The sequence below is a fragment of the Eleutherodactylus coqui genome, chromosome 3 (genome assembly GCF_035609145.1).
Source record: "Eleutherodactylus coqui strain aEleCoq1 chromosome 3, aEleCoq1.hap1, whole genome shotgun sequence".
NCBI classification, from domain to species: Eukaryota; Metazoa; Chordata; class Amphibia; order Anura; family Eleutherodactylidae; genus Eleutherodactylus; species Eleutherodactylus coqui.
This window is the reverse complement of record NC_089839.1, coordinates 4,026,184-4,049,667: the sequence shown is the minus strand read 5'-3', so window position 1 is coordinate 4,049,667 and position 23,484 is coordinate 4,026,184. Positions and strand designations below refer to the sequence as shown.

At 41.8% G+C, this 23,484-nt stretch overlaps 1 protein-coding gene across 2 annotated transcripts in view; it reads right to left on the bottom strand.

Annotated features, from left to right (window-relative positions):
• Positions 1 to 23,484, bottom strand: part of KCNK2 (potassium two pore domain channel subfamily K member 2) — a 166,923-nt gene that overhangs the window by 81,634 nt on the left and 61,805 nt on the right. For both annotated transcript variants that reach the window (XM_066594460.1, XM_066594461.1), the window contains exon 3: positions 14,609 to 14,726. In XM_066594460.1, the coding sequence (XP_066450557.1) occupies positions 14,609 to 14,726 (118 nt within the window). The remainder of the gene's footprint in view (positions 1 to 14,608; positions 14,727 to 23,484) is intronic.

The following is a 23,484-nucleotide window of genomic DNA, read 5'->3' as shown; positions in this document are numbered from 1 at the left end:
TCTCTACTGGTGGTCTGTAGGGGGGGGTCCTAAGCCCAGTCACCTTGTGTGCCCTCACACACCCACTGGTCCCAACACCTCCTAACAGTCCGGTCAGAATGGCCCGGTGGGGGACAATTCATTGATGCGACCATCCAGCTTCTCACATGCCAATAATGCGCCCCCACTGGTAACGGGATGAAGTCTCTTCTCTGCGTCGTAGAGGCGTCTAGTGGCCAACAAGCTCTACAAGCAGAAGAAGAGGTCACTACACACAAGGAGGCTCCGAGAGCCTCTTACAGGCCAAGGGGGAACCACTTTTAGGGTCTCTGGTGGGAGGACCGTCCACCTAATCACCACAACTCTCATTATCTACAGATCTGCTTGAGATGGAACCGCAGGACGGGGTCTGCAACAAAACTACAACTTCATCTACAAAGAGTGTAGATTCCATTTAAAATGAATCCGATTCTTTCATGCTGCAATCACAGCTTCCTGTTGGGCCAACACAATATATAAGGCAGGGTAGCAGGCGTGCAGAAAAAATACTTCAATATGAAATACACATTATGTCGGCGCGACGAAGAGCGGAAAATCCATTAGCAATTAATATCTGAGACTTGTATAATCATTAATGGGGCGCGCACACAGGTTCATGAATGCAGTATGATGCAGTAGTACTTATAAAGCGTGGAAGAACTGCTATTGATTTGTGTTTAGTACAATTAGATGATCTACAGACTCCGTATAACAGAATGAACATGGCTAATAATTAGGCGGATTTTGCTCAAAAGGACTCTGAATACCGTTAAAGGGACAATTATATTCCTACGTAGGAAGAGTAGTTACATTCTTGTACATAGGGGGCAGTATTATAGTAGTTATATTCTTGTACATAGGGGGCAGTATTATAGTAGTTATATTCTTGTACATAGGGGGCAGTATTATAGTAGTTATATTCTTGTACATAGGGGGCAGTATTATAGTAGTTATATTCTCTTACAAAGGGGGCAGTATTATAGTAGTTATATTCTTGTACATAGGAGCAGTATTATAGTAGTTATATTCTTGTACGTAGGGGCAGTATTATAGTAGATATATTCTTGTACATAGGGGGCAGTATTATAGTAGTTATATTCTTGTACATAGGAGCAGTATTATAGTAGTTATATTCTTGTACATAGGGGCAGTATTATAGTAGTTATATTCTTGTACATAGGAGGCAGTATTATAGTAGTTATATTCTTGTACATAGGGGCAGTATTATAGTAGTTATATTCTTGTACATAGGAGGCAGTATTATAGTAGTTATATTCTTGTACATAGGGGGCAGTATTATAGCAGTTATATTCTTGTACATAGGAGGCAGTATTATAGTAGTTATATTCTTGTACATAGGGAGCAGTATTATAGTAGTTATATTCTTGTACATAGGGGGCAGTATTATAGTAGTTATATTCTTGTACATAGGAGCAGTATTATAGTAGTTATATTCTTGTACATAGGGGCAGTATTATAGTAGTTATATTCTTGTACATAGGGGGCAGTATTATAGTAGTTATATTCTTGTACATAGGAGCAGTATTATAGTAGTTATATTCTTGTACATAGGGAGCAGTATTATAGTAGTTATATTCTTGTACATAGGGGGCAGTATTATAGTAGTTATATTCTTGTACATAGGGGGCAGTATTATAGTAGTTATATTCTTGTACATAGGAGCAGTATTATAGTAGTTATATTCTTGTACGTAGGGGCAGTATTATAGTAGTTATATTCTTGTACATAGGAGCAGTATTATAGTAGTTATATTCTTGTACATAGGGGCAGTATTATAGTAGTTATATTCTTGTACATAGGAGCAGTATTATAGTAGTTATATTCTTGCACATAGGAGCAGTATTATAGTAGTTATATTCTTGTACATAGGGGCAGTATTATAGTAGTTATATTCTTGTACATAGGGGCAGTATTACAGTAGTTATATTCTTGTACATAGGGAGCAGTATTATAGTAGTTATATTCTTGTACATAGGGGGCAGTATTATAGTAGTTTTATTCTGGTACATAGTGGCAGTATTATAGTAGTTATATTCTTGTACATAGGGGCAGTATTATAGTAGTTATATTCTTGTACATAGGGGCAGCATTATAGTAGTTATATTCCTATACATAGGGAGCAGTATTATAGTAGTTTTATTCTGGTACATAGTGGCACAATTATAGTAGTTATATTCTTGTACATAGGGAGCAGTATTATAGTAGTTATATTCTTGTACATAGGAGGCAGTATTATAATAGTTATATTCTTGTACATAGGGGGCAGTATTATAGTAGTTATATTCTTGTACATAGGAGCAGTATTATAGTATTTATATTCTTGTACATAGGGGGCAGTATTATAGTAGTTATATTCTTGTATGTAGGAGGCAGTATTATAGTAGTTATATTCTTGTATAATGAGGGCAGTATTATAGTAGTTATATTCTTGTACATAGGAGGCAGTATTATAGTAGTTATATTCTTGTACATAGGAGCAGTATTATAGTAGTTATATTCTTGTACATAGGAGGCAGTATTATAGTATTTATATTCTTGTACATAGGGGGCAGTATTATAGTAGTTATATTCTTGTACATAGGGGCAGTATTATAGTAGTTATATTCTTGTATATAGGGGGCAGTATTATAGTAGTTATATTCTTGTACATAGGGGGTAGTATTATAGTAATTATATTCTTCTACATAGGGGGCAGTATTATAGTAGTTATATTCTTGTACATAGGAGGCAGTATTATAGTAGTTATATTCTTGTACATAGGGAGCAGTATTATAGTAGTTATATTCTTGTACATAGGGGACAGTATTATAGTAGTTATATTATTGTACATAGGAGGCAGTGTTATAGTAGTTATATTCTTGTACATAAGGAGCAGTATTATAGTAGTTATATTCTTGTACATAGGGGGCAGTATTATATTAGTTATATTCTTGTACATAGGGGGCAGTATTATAGTAGTTATATTCTTGTACATAGGGGGCAGTATTATAGTAGTTTTATTCTGGTACATAGTGGCAGTATTATAGTAATTATATTCTTGTACATAGGGGGCAGTATTATAGTAGTTATATTCCTTGTACATAGCAGGCAGTATTATAGTAGTTATATTCTTGTACATAGTGGCAGTATTATAGTAGTTATATTCTTGTACATAGGGGGCAGTATTATATTAGTTATATTCTTGTACATAGGGGGCAGTATTATAGTAGTTATATTGTTGTACATAGGAGCAGTATTATAGTAGTTATATTCTTGTACATAGGATCAGTATTATAGTAGTTATATTCTTGTACATAGTGGGCAGTATTATAGTAGTTATATTCTTGTATATAGGGGGCAGTATTATAGTAGTTATATTCTGGTACATAGGGGGCAGTATTATAGTAGTTTTATTCTGGTACATAGTGGCAGTATTATAGTAATTATAGTCTTGTACATAGGGGGCAGTATTATAGTAGGTATATTCTTGTACATAGGAGCAGTATTATAGTAGTTATATTGTTGTACATAGGAGCAGTATTATAGTAGTTATATTCTTGTACATAGGGGGCAGTATTATAGTAGTTATATTCTTGTACATAGGAAGCAGTATTATAGTAGTTATATTCTTGTACATAGGGGGCAGTATTATAGTAGTTATATTCTTGTATATAGGGCGCAGTATTATAGTAGTTATATTCTGGTACATAGTGGGCTGTATTATAGTAGTTATATTCTTGTACATAGGGGGCAGTATTATAGTAGTTTTATTCTGGTACATAGTGGCAGTATTATAGTAATTATATTCTTGTACATAGGGGGCAGTATTATAGTAGTTATATTCTTGTACATAGGAGCAGTATTATAGTAGTTATATTGTTGTACATAGGAGCAGTATTATAGTAGTTATATTCTTGTACATAGGATCAGTATTATAGTAGTTATATTCTTGTACATAGTGGGCAGTATTATAGTAGTTATATTCTTGTATATAGGGGGCAGTATTATAGTAGTTATATTCTGGTACATAGGGGGCAGTATGATAGTAATTATATTCTTGTACATAGGGGGCAGTATTATAGTAGTTATATTCTTGTACATTGGAAGCAGTATTATAGTAATTATATTCTTGTACATAGGGGGCAGTATTATAGTAGTTATATTCTTGTTCATAGGGGGCAGTATTATAGTAGTTATATTCTTGTACATAGGGGGCAGTATTATAGTAGTTATATTCTTGTATATAGGGAGCAGTATTATAGTAGTTATATTCTTGTACATAGGAGGCAGTATTATAGTAGTTATATTCTTGTACATAGGAGGCAGTATTATAGTAGTTATATTCTTGTACATAGGGGGCAGTATTATAGTAGTTATATTCTTGTACATAGGGGGCAGTATTATAGTAGTTATATCCTTGTACATAAGGAGCAGTATTATAGTAGTTATATTCTTGTACATAGGGAGCAGTATTATAGTAGTTATATTCTTGTACATAGGGAGCAGTATTATAGTAGTTATATTCTTGTACATAGGAGGCAGTATTATAGTAGTTATATTCTTGTACATAGGGGGTAGTATTATAGTAGTTATATTCTTGTACATAGGGGGCAGTATTATAGTAGTTATATTCTTGTTCATAGGGGGCAGTAATATAGTAGTTATATTCTTGTACATAGGGGGCAGTATTATAGTAGTTATATTCTTGTACATAGGGAGCAGTATTATAGTAGTTATATTCTTGTACATAGGGGGCAGTATTATAGTAGTTATATTCTCGTATATAGGGAGCAGTATTATAGTAGTTATATTCTTGTACATAGGGGGCAGTATTATAGTAGTTATATTCTTGTACATAGGGGCAGTATTATAGTAGTTATATTCCTATACATAGGGAGCAGTATTATAGTAGTTTTATTCTGGTACATACTGGCAGTATTATAGTAGTTATATTCTTGTACATAGGGAGCAGTATTATAGTAGTTATATTCTTGTACATAGAGAGCAGTATTATAATAGTTATATTCTTGTACATAGGGGGCAGTATTATAGTAGTTATATTCTTGTACATAGGGGCAGTATTATAGTAGTTATATTCTTGTACATAGGAGCAGTATTATAGTATTTATATTCTTGTACATAGGGGGCAGTATTATAGTAGTTATATTCTTGTACATAGGAGCAGTATTATAGTAGTTATATTCTTGTACATAGGGGGCAGTATTATAGTAGTTATATTCTTGTACATAGGGGCAGTATTATAGTAGTTATATTCTTGTACATAGGGGGCAGTATTATAGTAGTTATATTCTTGTACATAGGGAGCAGTATTATAGTAGTTATATTCTTGTACATAGGGGGCACTATTATAGTAGTTATATTCTTGTATATAGGGAGCAGTATTATAGTAGTTATATTCTTGTACATAGGGAGCAGTATTTTAGTAGTTATATTCTTGTATAATGAGGGCAGTATTATAGTAGTTATATTCTTGTACATAGGAGCAGTATTATAGTAGTTATATTCTTGTACATAGGGGGAGTATTATAGTAATTATGTTCTTGTACATAGGGGCAGTATTATAGTAGTTATATTCTTGTACATAGGAGGCAGTATTATAGGAGTTATATTCTTGTACATAGGGGGCAGTATTATAGTAGTTATATTCTTGTACATAGGAGGCAGTATTATAGGAGTTATATTCTTGTACATAGGGGGCAGTATTATAGTAGTTATATTCCTGTACATAGGGGCAGTATTATAGTAGTTATATTCTTGTACATAGGAGGCAGTATTATAGTAGTTATATTCTTGTACATAGGAGGCAGTATTATAGCAGTTATATTCTTGTACATAGGAGGCAGTATTATAGTAGTTATATTCTTGTACATAGCGGCAGTATTATAGTAGTTATATTCCTGTACATAGGGGGCAGTATTATAGTAGTTATATTCTTGTACATAGGGGACAGTATTATAGTAGTTATATTCGTGTACATAGGGGGCAGTATTATAGTTGTTATATTCTTGTACATAGGAGGCAGTATTATAGTAGTTATATTCTTGTACATATGGAGCAGTATTATAGTAGTTATATTCTTGCACATAGGAGGCAGTATTATAGTAGTTATATTCTTGTACATAGGAGGCAGTATTATAGTAGTTATATTCTTGTACATAGGGGACAGTATTATAGTAGTTATATTCTTGTACATAGGGGGCAGTATTATAGTAGTTATATTCTTGTATAATGAGGGCAGTATTATAGTAGTTATATTCTTGTACATAGGAGCAGTATTATAGTAGTTATATTCTTGTACATAGGGAGCAGTATTATAGTAGTTATATTCTTGTACATAGGAGGCAGTATTATAGGAGTTATATTCTTGTACATAGGGGGCAGTATTATAGTAGTTATATTCCTGTACATAGGGGCAGTATTATAGTAGTTATATTCTTGTACATAGGGGGAGTATTATAGTAATTATATTCTTGTACATAGGAGGCAGTATTATAGTAGTTATATTCTTGTACATAGGAGCAGTATTATAGTAGTTATATTCTTGTACATAGGGGGCAGTATTATAGTAGTTATATTCTTGTACATAGGAGCATTATTATAGTAGTTATATTCTTGTACATAGGGAGCAGTATTATAGTAGTTATATTCTTGTACATAGGGGAAAGTATTATAGTAGTTATATTCCTGTACATAGGGGCAGTATTATAGTAGTTATATTCTTGTACATAGGGGGCAGTATTATAGTAGTTATATTCTTGTACGTAGGGGACAGTATTATAGTAGTTATATTCTTGTACATAGGGGGCAGTATTATAGTAGTTATATACTTGTACATAGGGAGCAGTATTATAGTAGTTATATTCTTGTACATAGGGGGAGTATTATAGTAGTTATATTCTTGTACATAGGAGGCAGTATTATAGTTGTTATATTCTTGTACATAGGAGCAGTATTATAGTAGTTATATTCTTGTACATAGGAGGCAGTATTATAGCAGTTATATCCTTGTACACAGGGGGCGGTATTATAGTAGTTATATTATGGTAGTTACAGTCTATTACCCGTATATACCCATATGTTTTTAATGAGCACAGATGAAAGATTTAACCTGGGTCCAGAGAAGATGAAGTCTATCCTTCGTCTTCAAAATGTATTTTCCGTGTCTCCTATATTTACGGTCGGTAATGTTGATGACTATTCTGTTCTCATCTCTTCGCATATTTCATGTTTGATATGAATAATATTATGGATGTTATATGGCTACACTTCCCACTAGAAGAGCTCGGTCAGCTTCATCATCTCGGTATTATAGCTGTCCTTGGGCTGCAGCGCTCTCCATCTCCAGATTTCACTACTCTACTTCTGACTTCAGCAGTAAATTATCTCCGTTATACTTCAGTTAACAATAGACTTGCCATTTCTCTTGCGCCTCCTGGTGTGAAGCAGAACAATGAATATGAGGAACATGGTGGTCGATGGCCTCGAGGTCTGGCGGTTTATATAATGGGGATGTAGATCAGATTGAGGGAGCCGAGTACAGTACGTGTTCTCTGCCCCTATTCAAGACACTGGAAGATGGAAGAAAGTAAAAGCAGACAGCTGGGTCAGACTACGTGGAGTATTGTTAATGCAGGAGAGCAATTGGAATAGTAGAAGAAATGTGCCGGGTCTTTAATACCTCAATATAAATATATATATAAATATACCGTCTCATATTCCAGTGAATATCTCAGTTATCAAATAATGACTCACCAGGATACAGACAGACTTTCATCGTATGCCTGGAACAAAGCACGGGGCGGCCACCATAGATACAAAGTCTGCCCTCTCACAGATGAATGTGGATAATAGCTGATCGGCAGAAGGATCAGCCACCCCTCCAGAAGGAAGAATTAGGTGAGATTATGTGATAATGCACCAACCACAACGCTGGACCATCTGACTGTTTGGGAGTTTCTGGTGAGTAGGTAAGAAGCTTGGCTGGAAAAAGTCCTGTGGGGAAAAAAGCATTTGGCTGTTCTGTTCGGGGTGGCAAAAGGAAGCACTCAAATGTGGCGGGGGCAGATATACCACCTGTTCAGTCAGATCGGCCCAGAAGGTGAGGGGAGCCCGGTCTGCCAGGGCCGCTACACCAGCCTAGGTCTCCTTGAGTTTAATTTTTTTGATCTTTAATTAACTGGGCAAGAATATTAAAAAAACAATCATATGTCTAGGCTCACCTGTCCTTTTGTACCCCCCCCCCCCCCCAGCTTATTTTGGTCCTTCACTCACTTCTAAAGCACATAAGGGCAGTAACTGGGCACAGCATTTAGCTGTATCAATACTGAGTCCAGGGATTGGCCAAAGTTACCGCAAGATATGATCAAGCTACAAGGAAATAAGTGAGGGACAAAAGCAGCGTGATAAGGTGGGGAGCAAATGTGGGGTGATTATGGGCAGTTTTTTGTTTTTTTTTTATTTGCAACAAAAAATTGTGCATAAATACTGAATGGGGCCATTTTTACTGATGGGGGCTTAAGGTGAACATTATTCTCAGAGCAGAGTAATGGGACAATCTGTAAAAGCAGGACTCACTACATGGGGCCTACAGGGGGCATAAAAAATGGGAATACTATAACTGTGTGGGGCACCACAGGTGGCATTATTACTATCTAGGGGACTATGATGGGGAGATTGCGTGGAGCTGTGGAAAACAAAGGCACATAGCTGGAAAATTGAAGAGCCAAATATATCTGTCTGTCAAATTCTGCAGAGACAAGTTGTGGCTGGGAGAAGTTGTCATGGTGATATGAGACGGATGGAGAGGAAAAGGGAAGGTGAGCTACTCCATTCAAAGAAGACATCCCCTATAACACTGGATATGATGTGATTGTTATCAATAAGAGAAACCCAGTCGTCTTGTAGATATGATAACTTTTAATGCCAAACAAACATGATGTTACAGCGAGCTTTTGAAACTATTTATGGTTCTTCTTCAGGCTTAAATGGAATAGATCAGAAGAGTTATATGTATATACTTATGACAAGGCAGAGACATGATGTGATTCCTTTGCACTTAATTTTTTTTTATCAGAACAGGATGAGAAGAGAAGTACATAAATGCTTAAATAGTCCATTAAAGATGTGAAAGTTTTATGGTCTCTGAATTAGTGTTGGGGGTCACCAGGCCAGAGTGTTATCTGTGCTATAGATTGCTCATACCTCCCAGTCACGCATGAATCCTCATGAAGAATTTAGGCCTCTGTTGAAAGTGCCAAAAGTTGTTATAAGTTTGTACTCCCAAATTCTTGTATGGGTTTGTGATTTGAAATTGCGTTCTATGTTGTGTCCGTGACTAGAACAATGCTCGACCGCAGGTAATTCTCTCTTTAATTGAGTGGTGATGAAACTTCATCTTTGCTTTCAGTTTTTGTCCTGTTTCTCCAACATAAGGCCCCCCAACAGGACATTTACTGCCCCGGATCAGGTACACAGCATCAGACGTGGAACATGTGACTGTACCCCGGGATCTTATAGTCCTGCTGTGTTGGGGATTTGTATCCTGTCCGCGGTCCGTACATGTCAGCAGGTCTTATAGTTCCTTTTTGTGTGTTGGAGGACTCCTGATTATAAAGTTCCTCAGACTTGGAGGTTGCCTGTAACACAGAAGCGGAGGGTCCAGGAATATGGTGTTCAGATGGTCATTCTTGTGTAGGTATGATGGAGGTTCTTTGCAGTTTTCCTTAGTACATCTAGCTGTGTATTGTAGGTCACTAATAGAGGTACACGGCTGCTTCCTTCCTTCTCCATGTATTGGAGTAGTTGATTCTTGGGTCTCCTGGTGGCTCTGGTCATTCCCGGGTCTGCTGGTGGCTCTTGTGATTCCTGGGTATCCTGGAGGCTCTGGTGATTCCTGGGTATCCTGGTGGCTCTGGTGATTCCTGGGTATCCTGGTGGCTCTGGTGATTCCTGGGTCTCCTGGTGGCTCTGGTGATTCCTGGGTATCCTGGAGGCTCTGGTGATTCCTGGGTATCCTGGAGGCTCTGGTGATCCCTGGGTATCCTGGTGGCTCTGGTGATTCCCTGGTCTCCTGGTGGCTCTGGTGATTCCTGGGTCTCCTGGTGGCTCTGGTGATTCCCTGGTCTCCTGGTGGCTCTGGTGATTCCCGGGTCTCCTGGTGGCTCTGGTGATTCCTGGGTCTCCTGGTGGCTCTGGTGATTCCTTGGTCTCCTGGTGGCTCTGGTGATTTCTGGGTCTCCTGGTGGCTCTGGTGATTTGGTCATCAGTACACAGACCTTTCTATGGAGTAACAGAATGTACAGAATGGTTTTGCTCAGTATATAATAACCGTCTGTCACCGCCGCGTCATCGCATATCATCCAACTGCTTCAACTCCATGCTGTGTAATTCAACTAAAAATGTCACTGACTTCTCTCGGATGAAGCACGACCGTAGATTGGATTGTCCTTTCTGCACCTTAGGTACAACATTAATTTCTCACCTGTTTCTCAATCTGCACAAGTTCTACGGGACTAATTATTAAAGGGGCTCTCCACTTCTTGCATAAATATCATAAATGCCATCCACTGACTTGTGATATCACAAAAAACTGATAAATCACTTCAAGGATTAAATTAGTTTGTATGTAAAGCCCCCCCGCAACACCTATGGAGAGCAAGATAAACCAGTTGTCTATAGCGTCAAAAGATAGCAGGCAGGTACTGTTGTATCTTGTCTACACTGGATGTACGGCTGGAGACATGGGTTGGCAGGGCTAAGTGACAGGTCATACCCCCATATCTGCGGATTGGCTGCTGTACACCTCTTAGCGCCCACCTCTCTGACAAGTTAACACATCGCAGCCTACACTAGCATGTGCGCTGCCGTCCCCGCTGACAGTCTTCTACACCATCTCCCTGACAAGCTCACATGTATGGCAGCCAGACTGCCATGTTCGCTCATGTCCGCCCGATCAGCCGCCCCGAGGTCTGTCTCCTTGCTCTGCGCCGCTCTCATTCCACCCCCCTCCCCATCAGCCGGCCCCACGGTGAGTCTACCTCCTGTGGTCGTCCAACTATGTCACTCTCTGCTTCCGTCGCCCACATCAGCTGTCTCCGCTGTGAGTATCCTGGCTGTGGTCTGCTGCTTTTGAACGCTGGCATTGCTGGCATGGCCACGGACAACCCCGATAGCACTGCGATCGCTGTCGTCCCTGCTGCTGCAGCATGGAGCCGATGGCAGTCCATTGGGGTGACTGTCAATGCAGGAGCCGGAAGGGGAGAAGGGACATCGGCTGCAACAGTGACAGTAGCCAGGAGGGGAAACGATGATGGTAGAGCTGCGAACATATTTGCTGCAGCTGAGCTCAGTGCAGGTGTATATCTGGCAGCCAATCTGGAGCTGTGGGCATTTACCTTAGCTCCACCAGGCCAGCCAATGTCCCCACTCATAACTCTGGTGGAGACAAGATACACCAGTACCAGTACTGTGTACAGTATAGGTGCACATGCATGGTGTCCATAGAGTCCCTACTCTGTGAGGGTCAACGCAAGCCCTATGGTGATTTAGCATGTAGTGAGTGTGACACAGCAAGTAAGAGAGTGAACCCTCAGATCGGGCACCACCATGAGAGACAGCAGTCTGGCATATGAGAAGCTGCGGAGACAGAGAAAAAGTGCGGGTCAACATAAAGTGACCCGGTGAAGGTTGCTAACTGTCTTGTACCATCCAGCCTGTGGACTGCACATTGTGTCCACCAGACTGTTTGCTGAGTTGAATAAAGTTGTTGCAAGTGCATGGCCACCTATGCAACCAGATGGTGCGGATACTGAAGGGGAGCCTTCAAGATACCGTATCTACTTCCCTCTAGGCGGCATATCCTAGAACCTGGGAGAGTCTCCATGCCAAACCGAGACTTTACAAATGTAATAGACTATTCTACATATGTGGCACCATGATGGGGGGGGGGGGGGGGGGGGAAATACTCTATATAAAGAAATATTCTTCTGAATTCTGAAAAAAGTAGTCATTTTCAATGGGTTAATGGGTCATTGAGTTTAGAAAACCCAAATCAATAGAGGGATTCCTTTACTCAGGATCCTCATCCCTTGACTGGAGTGCGGAGCTGGTATAAAGAGCGCGTCTCCCTCTCTATGGAGGATCCGTTCTCTCCTACATTATACAGACTGTGTAATACTTAATTTCTCCTGTGGGGGTGCTGCTTAGAAATGAATCACTTACTACCAAGTTTCCCCACAGCTAGCTCTGATTGCAGCAGTTAAGTCTTTAGATGCCTTGGTCAAAGCTGACTACATGTATAACAGTCAGTGGAAGGAGGGACCCCAATCTCATGCCCCATTGGCGTACCCCACAACGAAATCGGAGGGATTCAATTGGCCAGCATGACAATCAGTAGTCTACTGGAGGCTCAGAAGGCTGCTATGCATAGATGCCTATCAAGCCCTGCCCATGGCAAGTGTCATAGGCAACATCACAAATTGCTATATACTGCAATACTGGGGGTTAAATAGGAGTGTAAAAAAACATTTAATACAGTTTTGGTTTTTTTACCAACATTAAAGCATTTAAAAGCATTTTTTTAATATTAAAAGTTCAGAAAACTTCCCTCTTCTCGTTTTCCCATAAAAGAAAAACTAAATAAATAAAACCCCACATATTCGGTATCGCTGTGGACGTAAATGTCTGAGCCATCAAAAGATCACAATGTATCACGTAGGGTTAAAAAACGTTAAAAAAAAAGTGGAAATTGTAAAGGTTTTTTTTTGCATCCCAACAAACAGACAAATGTTTCCCACATAGTATAAATAAAAGCTTCAGCTCAGCACACCGAGAGCCTCACAGTCCGAGCGGGAAGGAAAGGAAATTCGGCAATGGAAAGCAAGTTTTTTAAAGAAAAAAATTGAGTTACTTTTTAAAAATAGAAAGACATTAAACCTGCAAACATTCGGTATCGCTGTAAACATTTTTTATGGCTGTAAACATTCGGTATCGCTGTAATCAGACTGACCCGCAGGACAGAGTTCATGTCATTTGTAATGCAGTGCGTACGCTGAAAAACCAAACCCACCAAAAAGGGCGGAATTGCATTTTTAAAAGTTTCTCCCCACTTAATTTGCTTTTAACGTTTTTCAGTCCATTATACAAAAAAAAGGTTTTGTTCAATGTTGCCAGTAGAGCGATGTGTGATTGTTCTCCGTGAGAGAAACCAAGTCATCCTGTAGATATGAGACCTTGCAATGGCCAACAAACATACATGATGTTACAGCAGCTTTCAGGGATATCGCGCCCCCTTCGTCAGGCTATTGAATGAAACTAGTTTGGAATGGCACATAATTATCACATACAGATGCGGGGGGGGGGGCATTCCTCTTGATTTAAATAAATGATCACACAGAAATTTGGGACTGTTTTGCACTCAAAACTTAAAACTACAGACATTTTGAATTTTTGCTTTAAAACTACATAAAAATTCACAACTTGACTTGTAATAATGTTGCCATCCACTAGGTGGTGCTGCATCTCCTTCCATGTGCAGGTTAAAGGAGAGTTAGGACACATCATAAAACTGTCCTAAGCCCAGTGGACTGATTTACCATATATGTCTCCACTCTATTTGTCTGTTTTAAGTTTTGAGTGCAAAACAGTCCCAAATTTCTGTGTGTGACCATTTATTTAGATTCAGGAATTTGTTCTCCTCCCCTCTTCATCTGTATGTTATAATTGTGTATCAGCCAAACTAGTTTCATTCACTGGCCTGATGAAGGGGGCGAGATCCCGAAAGCTTTCTTTCTGTAACATCATGCAATTTTGTTAGCCATTAAAAGGTCTCATATCTACAAGATGACTTGGTTTCTCTCACTGAGAACAATACCGCCACGTCAAAGGGAACATTACAAAGTTATGGCTCTTGGAAGGATGGGATGAAAAAAATGAAAAATCTCTGCTCCTCCAAGGGTTAAAGGGCTTGTCCTCAGTAATAAGCAAGTTAAACAGTCCATTCAACCACAACTATGCCGTGGAGCCCCCCATGGTACTACTGAAGAGGCCTTAGATCAACAGAGACTCACACAGGGTCCAGCTGCTGCTGTGGTCTAAATATGGACCCCATTATAGTCGTCTCAAACTGGTCTCAGGTCCAAATGAATATTGTTCCCCATCCTGGGACTTTTCAACTGTAAAACTACAAGTCCCAGCATGCCCTGGTAGGCGACTGTTCAGGTATGCTGGCAGTTTTCAAACAGCCACAGATTAGACATCACCGCGATAGAGGAGCTGCCAGAACTTATCATGTGATGATTTTAGCCAATCACAACATAACCTGGGCTTTGTATGTTATGTGATTGGCTAGAAAGCACCACATGACACATTCTGGCAGCTCCTTTCTGCTATGGACTCTTAGAAGCTTAATTCAGCAGGAGAAATGTGAATAGTTCTTGTACAGCACTTTACAGAGGGTGCTGAGGGGACGCCAAGTGCGAATCAGAGAAACCGTAACATTGAGGAAACCTGCTGACCGACTGTCCTTAGGAACACAATGTGAAATAACGAAACCCGTAAAGCGGGCGCTTACCTATAGTAGTGATGACCGTTCCCGCAAAGAAGAAGGAGCTGCCCAGGTCCCAGTGGCTGTTCTGACCGGAGGAGTTTCCAAGCGGTATTATCCCTGCGTTTATCGCCGCCATAACGTGCTGCCAGGTGAAATAGAAGCTGTTAGTAAACATGAAACACGCGATATCCGGCGCTACTGGGGAGAGTCAGGAAAATGCTTCTACCTCTGACATTCTCATCACATTCAGCCCCCGACTACAGGAGCGGCAGACTGTTGTGTAACGGTGACAGCAGGGACGACAGCGCAGTGGGGTACTGACCTCTGGGACGGCAGCGGGGTACTGACCTCTGGGACGGCAGCGGGGTACTGACCTCTGGGACGGCAGCGGGGTACTGACCTCTGGGACGGCAGCGCGGTACTGACCTCTAGGACGGCAGCGCGGTGGGGTACTGACCTCTAGGACGGCAGCGCGGTGGGGTACTGACCTCTGGGACGGCAGCGCGGTACTGACCTCTGGGACCAAAGTCACAATTCAGACCAAACTGACTTCTATCAAATTTCTACTGATATCTCATATAATTGCATTATGGAAAAACTCATTGAGACATTGAATTAAATTGGATGTGCAAGATATAAAGTTATCATGGTGGTCCAACTGCTGAGACCCCACAGTCCTGGGAACAGAGGTCCTGAAGTTCCCCGAATGGATGCTGCTGCGCCGTTCATTTCAGATTACAGGCAGTCAGCAATCTGTTCCCACTGACATGAATGGAGAGGAGGCACACGGGTGATTGGCCCTCTGTTCATGTGGGGACCTTCAGGTCCAAAGTTCTTGGGCTCATTGGGGGTCCTAGCAGTTGGACCAAGACCACTCATGAAGCCATCCTCTATTCTGTGGATATCCTGGGGAGAGGGGAGATACAAGTTTACCTATCTACAACTGCCACTACAGCAGGAGGGTCAAACTCATTTTCACCGAGGGCCACAATCAGCCTTATGGTTGCGTTCAAAGTGATAGTAATTGTAAGACTGTAGAGAAATGGTGACCCCCATAGTGGTCGGCAGCAGTTATAGTGACACGTCCCCCCCCCCATAGTGGCCCCAGTAATAACAAGGTCCCCTATAGTGGCCCAGGTAGTAATAGTGACTCCCATACTAGTCCCAGTAGTATTAGCGATCCCTCTATTGGCCAGGCAGCATCCCAACAAGCATTCTACTCACTAAGCCTACAGCTCTGATCCGGCAGCGGTGGGCCTGGTGCCTACAGGTCAGCACACACAGATGCCGGGGAAGAAGTCAGCAGTCACAGACTCCGCACTGCCAGCAGACCAGAGCTGCAGGCTGTTAGATTGTTGCCTGGCCAGTGGGCCACATGTGCTCCCGCAGATGTATTAGTACAGGATCAGGGAGGATATGAAGAGATTTTTATTCCTTTTCAGTCTCTCAGCCGGTTCTGTCTGCGGTATAACGGGCCGCCCCGCCCCGCTGCGCTGCACAGACTTGTGTCGCTTGCTTTCAGGCCATGAAGATCACAGGTGACATGATGCTACTCCAAGACATCATATAAACAAGCAGAACAGGTTCATAGATCTACCTGCCCCATCTCGGTGATGTGCCCACCCCCTCCCGGCTGCTCTTTGGCAGGTAGTCTGACTGTCTGACCAATCACTGCCCCAGATCCTCATCTGTTAGACAGTAGCTAAAAAGAGTGTCTTTCTTTTTAGGGGACCCGACACATCTGTACATTACACGGACAACCCATCCATAACAATAACAGAAATCGTGTAATGCCTCATTTCTCCTATGGTGGCGCTGCTGGCAATTCAAGCACATTGTTCGCTGATCAGTGGGAATCCCAACAGCACAACGCCCTTTGATCTGTTTATCTCTGTGGCACCATGAAAACAGAGAAGTGTTACAGATAATAGTTATATAAATTAAAGCATAAGTGAGTGTGCGAGTCGTGTGCCAAGTGCGCTGTGTCTTAAGTGTGGAACTGGAGATTCAGGGACTTTGGAAAAGTAACATTTATTTACTGTTTATATATTTGAAATTTTGCATATAACACTCTCATCTAATCTGTCTATATGATCCCCATTTGGAATGAGCTCCATGACTGACAATGCAGTCTGGTGTACACCTTGTGCCATGTATGCGATCCGGTGTACACCTTGTGGCATGTATGCAATCCGGTGTACACCTTGTGCCATGTATGCCGTCCGGTGTACACCTTGTGCCATGTATGCCATCTGGTGTACACCTTGTGCCATGTATGCCGTCCGGTGTACACCTTGTGCCATGTATGCCGTCCGGTGTACACCTTGTGCCATGTATGCCGTCTGGTGTACACCTTGTGCCATGTGTGCCGTCCGGTGTACACCTTGTGCCATGTATGCCGTCCGGTGTACATCTCGTGCCATGTATGCCGTCCGGTGTACATCTCATGCCATGTATGCCGTCTGGTGTACATCTCATGCCATGTATGCCGTCTGGTGTACATCTCATGCCATGTATGCCGTCCGGTGTACACCTTGTGCCATGTATGCCGTCCGGTGTACACCTTGTGCCATGTATGCCGTGCGGTGTACACCTTGTACCATGTATGCCGTCCGGTGTACACCTTGTGCCATGTATGCCATCGGGTGTACATCTCATGCCATGTATGCCGGCCTTGTACAGCCGGCTGCATACTGCTGTACCGGATGTGAGCGTGTTGCACATTTGGAAGCCCAGACTCTGGATCTAAATGAGCAGCTTGTAACACTGAGATCCATTAACACCATGGAAAGGAGTTTGCTGTTCACTGAGCACTCACTGGGTTGGATGCGGGGGATTCCATTACACAACCAGCACTGCTGCAGCACGACATGCCCTCCGACCACCAGGGGGATGACTGCCCCAGTGAGAAGAGGAATAGGAGCGCAGGGCAGGCTAGACAGGTCCCGGTAGTGGGGGACTCAATTATTAAGGGGACGGACAGGGCAATCAGCCACAAAGACCAGCATCATTGAACGGTGTGTTGTCTTCCTGGCACTTGAGTTCGGCACATCAAGGATTAGGTTGACAGATTACTGTGAGGAGCTGGTGAGGATCCAGCCGTCATGATGCATATTGCCACCAATGACAAAGTTAGAGGTAGGTGGAAGGTGTTTAAAAATGATTTGAAGGACCTAGGATGTAAGCTCAGGGCGAGGACCTCCAAAGTAGTATTTTCTGAAAGACTACCTGTACCACGTGCCAAACTAGAAAGCCAGCGAGAGATTGGGGAGGTAAACAAGTGGCTCCAGAGTTGGTGTTAGAAGAAGGGATTTGGGTTCCTGGAGAACTGGGCTGACTTTGCTGTCGGCTACAGGCTCTACTGTAGGGACGGGCGGCATCTCAATGGGGAGGGGACAGCTGTGCTGGGGGAGAAGATGGCTATAAGGCTGGAGGAGTGTTTAAACTAGGGGCTGTGGGGGAAACCAGAGAGATAGACAGGAAGATAATGTAGATAGTAACCTAGGATTAAGTAGAGGGAATTGGGGTGGAGTGGTGGGAGGAGTTAGTACAGTTAGAACTGACAGAACAGGTGTGGTATAAAGATACTGATAAAATGTCCCCCAACTGTCCATATTAATTTTGGCATTCAGGACCCTGGGAAAGCTAAGTGGACTCAATATTAATTCCTCCCTCCTCCCCTCACATCTATGATATGCATTCTTCCTCAGGAAGCCTTTGATCAGGATGGCAATAAAGTTAGCTAGTGACAGATAGATGTTACTTGACCCCCTGCCAGTGAGGCTTAACACCTCGGATAGTTCTCGCAGATACCTGTTACTGAAAGTCAAAAATAATAGAAAATCTCTTGATAAAGATTATTGGTTGTGTGAAGGTCCTAGCCTTATATAAGTTATGTTTTCAGGATTCAGGCAGACCGGCTGATCAAAACGCATCCACACACGGAGGTGCAGCCCCTGAACACTCCAAAATGGCATATCACCGTACCCGGTCATAATTTATATATCGTTGAATGGATAAAATCATGCCTGGGAATATGCCAGGCATATGTTCCCGATCGGAGGATCTCGTGCAGAGATATGGCTGAAACGGAGAATTATGATTTTTCCAGAAGGGATGCATGCCCCCACCCCAACTCCCTGATTGACATCACAGGGAGTAGGGGAAGGTGTGTTCTGAGGGATCCTTTATAACTCGGTGCTCAATAAACCCCTATCATCAGACTTCAGAGATACGCTACTGCGTAAGGCTTTCTAATTTGTTTAGTGACTCCGTAAAAACAGAACTTTGGGCCAAGTATCCTAATTCTGGTATCTTTTTATACTTTCTGCTTGTTTTATTTTAAAATACAGCCTGTTGTGTATGCCTTTAAACCTTGTCTCCATTGCAACATCCTTTTCTGTATATACTTGTATACATATAGATATTTAGTCCCGTTAGTCTTTTTTAAAATAAATCTGCAATTTATTAGTTAAGCCTTGTCCGTTTTTAAATGTAACATAACTTTGAAGATTGTGTTCATAACTCATAAGTCTTCGGTTCCAGCTTACCCATAAAAGCTGGTTGTCGTAGTGATAGCGTGTGGGTATTGTAGAGTGCTAGATATGTTAGACCGACCAGGGGGTGATTTGAGCTTTAGCTCTGCATGCATGTAGGAGCTTGGGAAAGCTGGGTACAAACCCACTTATATTCTAAGGACTCTGCAATTGCAAACCCCGGTACAGTGAACGATCGAGGCTGTGCCATGAAAATTGGTAGTGGTGGGAAAACTCGGATTAGTCGATCCATCACAAATCGGCAATAAAGGTGAGATCGATTGGGACTCCCCCTCTCTCATCATAACAGGTACTAGGGATAGACTGAAGATGAAAAATAACCCAAACCTTCTAATCTGTATGGTGACTAATACTAGAAGTCTGACCAATAAGGGGACTAATACTAGAAGTCTGACCAATAAGGGGACTAATACTAGAGGTCTGACCAATAAGGGGACTAATAATAGAGGTCTGACCAATAAGGGGACTAATACTAGAGGTTTGACTAATAAGGGGACTAATACTAGAAGTCTGACCAATAAGGGGACTAATACTATAGGTCAGACCAATAAAGGGACTAATACTAGAGGTCTGACCAATAAGGGGACTAATACTAGAGGTCTGACCAATAAGGGGACTAATAATAGAGGTCTGACCAATAAGGGGACTAATACTAGAGGTCTGACTAATAAGGGGACTAATACTAGAGGTCTGGCCCAAAAGGGGACTCATACTAGAGGTCTGACCAATAAGGGGACTAATACTAGAGGTCTGACCAATAAGGGGACTAATAATAGAGGTCTGACCAATAAGGGGACTAATACTAGAGGTCTGACTAATAAGGGGACTAATACTAGAAGTCTGGCCAATAAAGGGACTAATACTAAAAGTCTGGCCCAAAAGGGGACTAATACTAGAGGTCTGGCCCAAAAGGGGACTCATACTAGAGGTCTGGTCAATAAGGGGACTAATACTAGAGGTCTGGTCAATAAGGGGACTAATACTAGAGGTCTGACCAATAAGGGGACTAATACTAGGAGGTCTGGCCAATAAGGTTGACAAACTGGAATTAATAATTTCTGAGGAAACTACAACATAGCGAGATTAACTGAGACCTGGTTGGATGAAAGCTGTGACTGGCCGATGAATTTACAGGGTTACAGTATGTTCAGAAGGGATCGTAAAAAATGGAAAGGAGGAGGGGCTTGTGTTTATGCAAAATCCTGTTTAAAGCCCACATTATGGGAAGATACATGGCAGGGAGATGAACATGTGGAGTCTGTGGGTTCAGATGCATGGGGGAAAACAATAATAAAATCCTCCGAGGGGTTTCCTATCGACACCAAATATAACAGAAGCCACTGAAAACCTATTACTGAGGCAAATAGATGAAGCAGAAATTCATAATGAGGTTATTATGGGGGACTTTAACCCTTTAAGGAACAGGCTGCTTTTTACTTTAAGGACCAGACACTTTTTAGGGATTTTACCCCTGTGGCGGTTTTACTGCCCTATTTTTTTTCCCCTTTAGCTACCAAAATTATTTTTGGTGCGTTTTTTTTTTCTGTCACACATCGGGCAATTTTTTTTTATATATATATTTTTCAATTACTTCTTTTTTTCCGCTTTTTTAGCTTTATTGGGGATAAAAAGCTAAAAAAAAATGTTTTTTTTTAACATTTATAGTTATTTTTTTTAAAATTCGTATATTTATGCTAAAACAAAGTACGGGAACGGGTTCCTCTATTTCTTGAGCACTGTGTACTCGGGGGAAGGAAAAGGCAGAAAGGGTTAATATTACTATTGGCTGGGCTTTAAGCCCGAGACCAGGCGCCATATATTTACGGCGCTTGGCCCTTAATGGGTTAACTATCCGGCTATAAACTGGGAAGCCGAAACCTGCTGATCTCATAAAGGCAACAAGCTTCTGTCAATTTCTAAAGATAATTACCTAACTTGTACAGGACCCGACTAGAGGGACGGCCATTTTGGACCTAATATTAACCACAGACCTGACAGAATAACAGGGGTGCAGGCGGGTGGGCACCTGGGAAATAGTGACTATAACATAATATGTGGTGACCCGGAGGGTCTACTCGCGATACGAGGACCACGCAGAGGAGCTGGGAGGGTATAATGGTCATGGCACCACTCACCAGTTTCCTTCCCGGAGGGCTACACGCGACCTCAGCCCAAGTGCCACCAGGCCCCTAGGATAGGGATGGCCAATAAACATTTACTGAGATTTTTAGGTTGTCATGGGTGACGCCACCGTTCCTTTCCCATCAGTATAGGACGTTGGTGGTAAAAAGCAGAGTCCACACACTGTTAAATATTTAGTACCTCAGTCCCTAGGAACAGTCAGGGCCTGGGAAAACCAATAGGAGAAAACCAAAGATGTAAAGGGGGCAATAAACAGCAAAAAGAAAGCGTTTACTAAACTACTAAAATACGAAGGCAGCGAAGAAGAACTGAAAACCTATAAGGAAAAAAATAAACTATGTAAAAAACAGATAAAAACAGCAAAAGGGGAGACAGAGATTTATTACCAAAGAGAGTAAAACTAACCCTAAACTTTTCTTCAATCACATAAATAGTAAAAAAATGAATACTGAAAGTGTTGGCTCTTTTAATAAATAATGTAGGAAAAATTGTAGCGGATAATGAGAGGAAAGCAAATCTATTAAATAGTGTTTTCTCCAGTGTATTCACAGAGAAAAACTAAATGTCAGATGAGATGCAGAGTGATAAAGTAAACTCTCCCGTAAATGTCACCAGTTTAACCCAAAAAGAAGTGCAGAGCCGCCATAAAAAGATTAAATAGACAAATCGACAGGTCCCGATGGCAGACACCCCCGGGTTCTAAGGGAATTAAGTAATGTGATTCCCAAGCCCTTGCTTCTTATACATAAGGACTCTATAGTGATGGGGTCTGTTCCACTGCATTGGTGCATAGCCAATATAGTGCCGATATTCAAAAAGGGGTCAAAAAGTGACCCTGGAAACTACAGGCTGGTAAGTCTGATTTCTACTGTGGGTAAAATATTTGAAGGGTTTCTAAGAGATGCCGTCGTGGAAGACCTCAAGGAAAATAGCTGCATAACTCTGTATCAGCGGGTTTATGAGAGTTCGCTCCTCTCACACCAACCTGATCAGCTTCTACGAGGAGGTAGGTTCTAGACTGGACCGGGAAGTCACTGGATCTTGTGTATCTAGACTTTTCCAAAGCGCTTGATACTGTGCCGTATAAAGGGTTGGTATATAAGATGAGAATGCTCGGTCTGTGGGAGAATGTGTGTAAGGGGGTAAGTAACTGGTCAGTGATAGAAAGCAGAGGGGGGTTATAAATGGTGCATATGTTACTAGTGGAGTGCCAAAGGGGGCAGTACTGGAGGGGGCACCGTTACTAGTTGGACACCACAGGGAGCAGAATTGGAGGCGTGACCATTACTAGTGGGGTACAACAGTGGGCAGTACTGGAGGGGTCACCGTTACTAGTGGAGTACCACAGGGGGCAGTACTGGAGGGGTCACCGTTACTAGTGGAGTACCACAGGCGGCAGTATTGGAGGGGTCACCATTACTAGTGGGGTACCACAGGGGGCAGTACTGGAGGGGTCACTGTTACTAGTGGGGTACCACAGGGGGCAGTATTTGAGGGGTCACTGTTACTAGTGGAGTACCACAGAGGGCAGTACTAGAGAGGTCACCATTACTATTGGGGTACCACAGAGGACAGTATTGGGCCCTATTCTTTCATATATTAATGCTCTGGTAGAAGGATTGTGCCTTAAAATATCAATATCTCACAAAACATAAATGCACAGCAACGCTCAAAAAGAATGGCAAACGTCTTCTGACAATCCATGCCCCAGTGATGTCACGCCTCAGTAGGCTGGATCCAAGCCTAATTCCTTTGCCAGATAGCAGCGGCATACTGCTGTGAATTCCATTTATATATGCTGTTGGAACCATAATGGATTAAAGTTCCTTTTTATGCATAAATGTGCCGCTGATGCTGCCTCTGACTAGAAGGACTACCTTAAAATATCAATATTTGCAGACGATACAAAACTATGAAAAGTAATAAACACGAGAGAGGATGCAAGGAGATCGCAGGAGGATCTGGATAAGTTGGAACAGAACAGTGACAGATGAGGTCTACCACTGATACATGTAAGGTTCTGCACCAAGCAGGAAATACACTTCACCATTACACACTAATCGGAAACCACTGGGGAACACCGACAGGGAGAAGTACCTGGGGGTTTATAACTGTAAGCTTAACTGGAGCAACCAGTGTCAGGCAGCTGCTGCCAAGGCAATTAGGATCATGGGTTGCATCAAAAGGTCTAGCGGTACATGA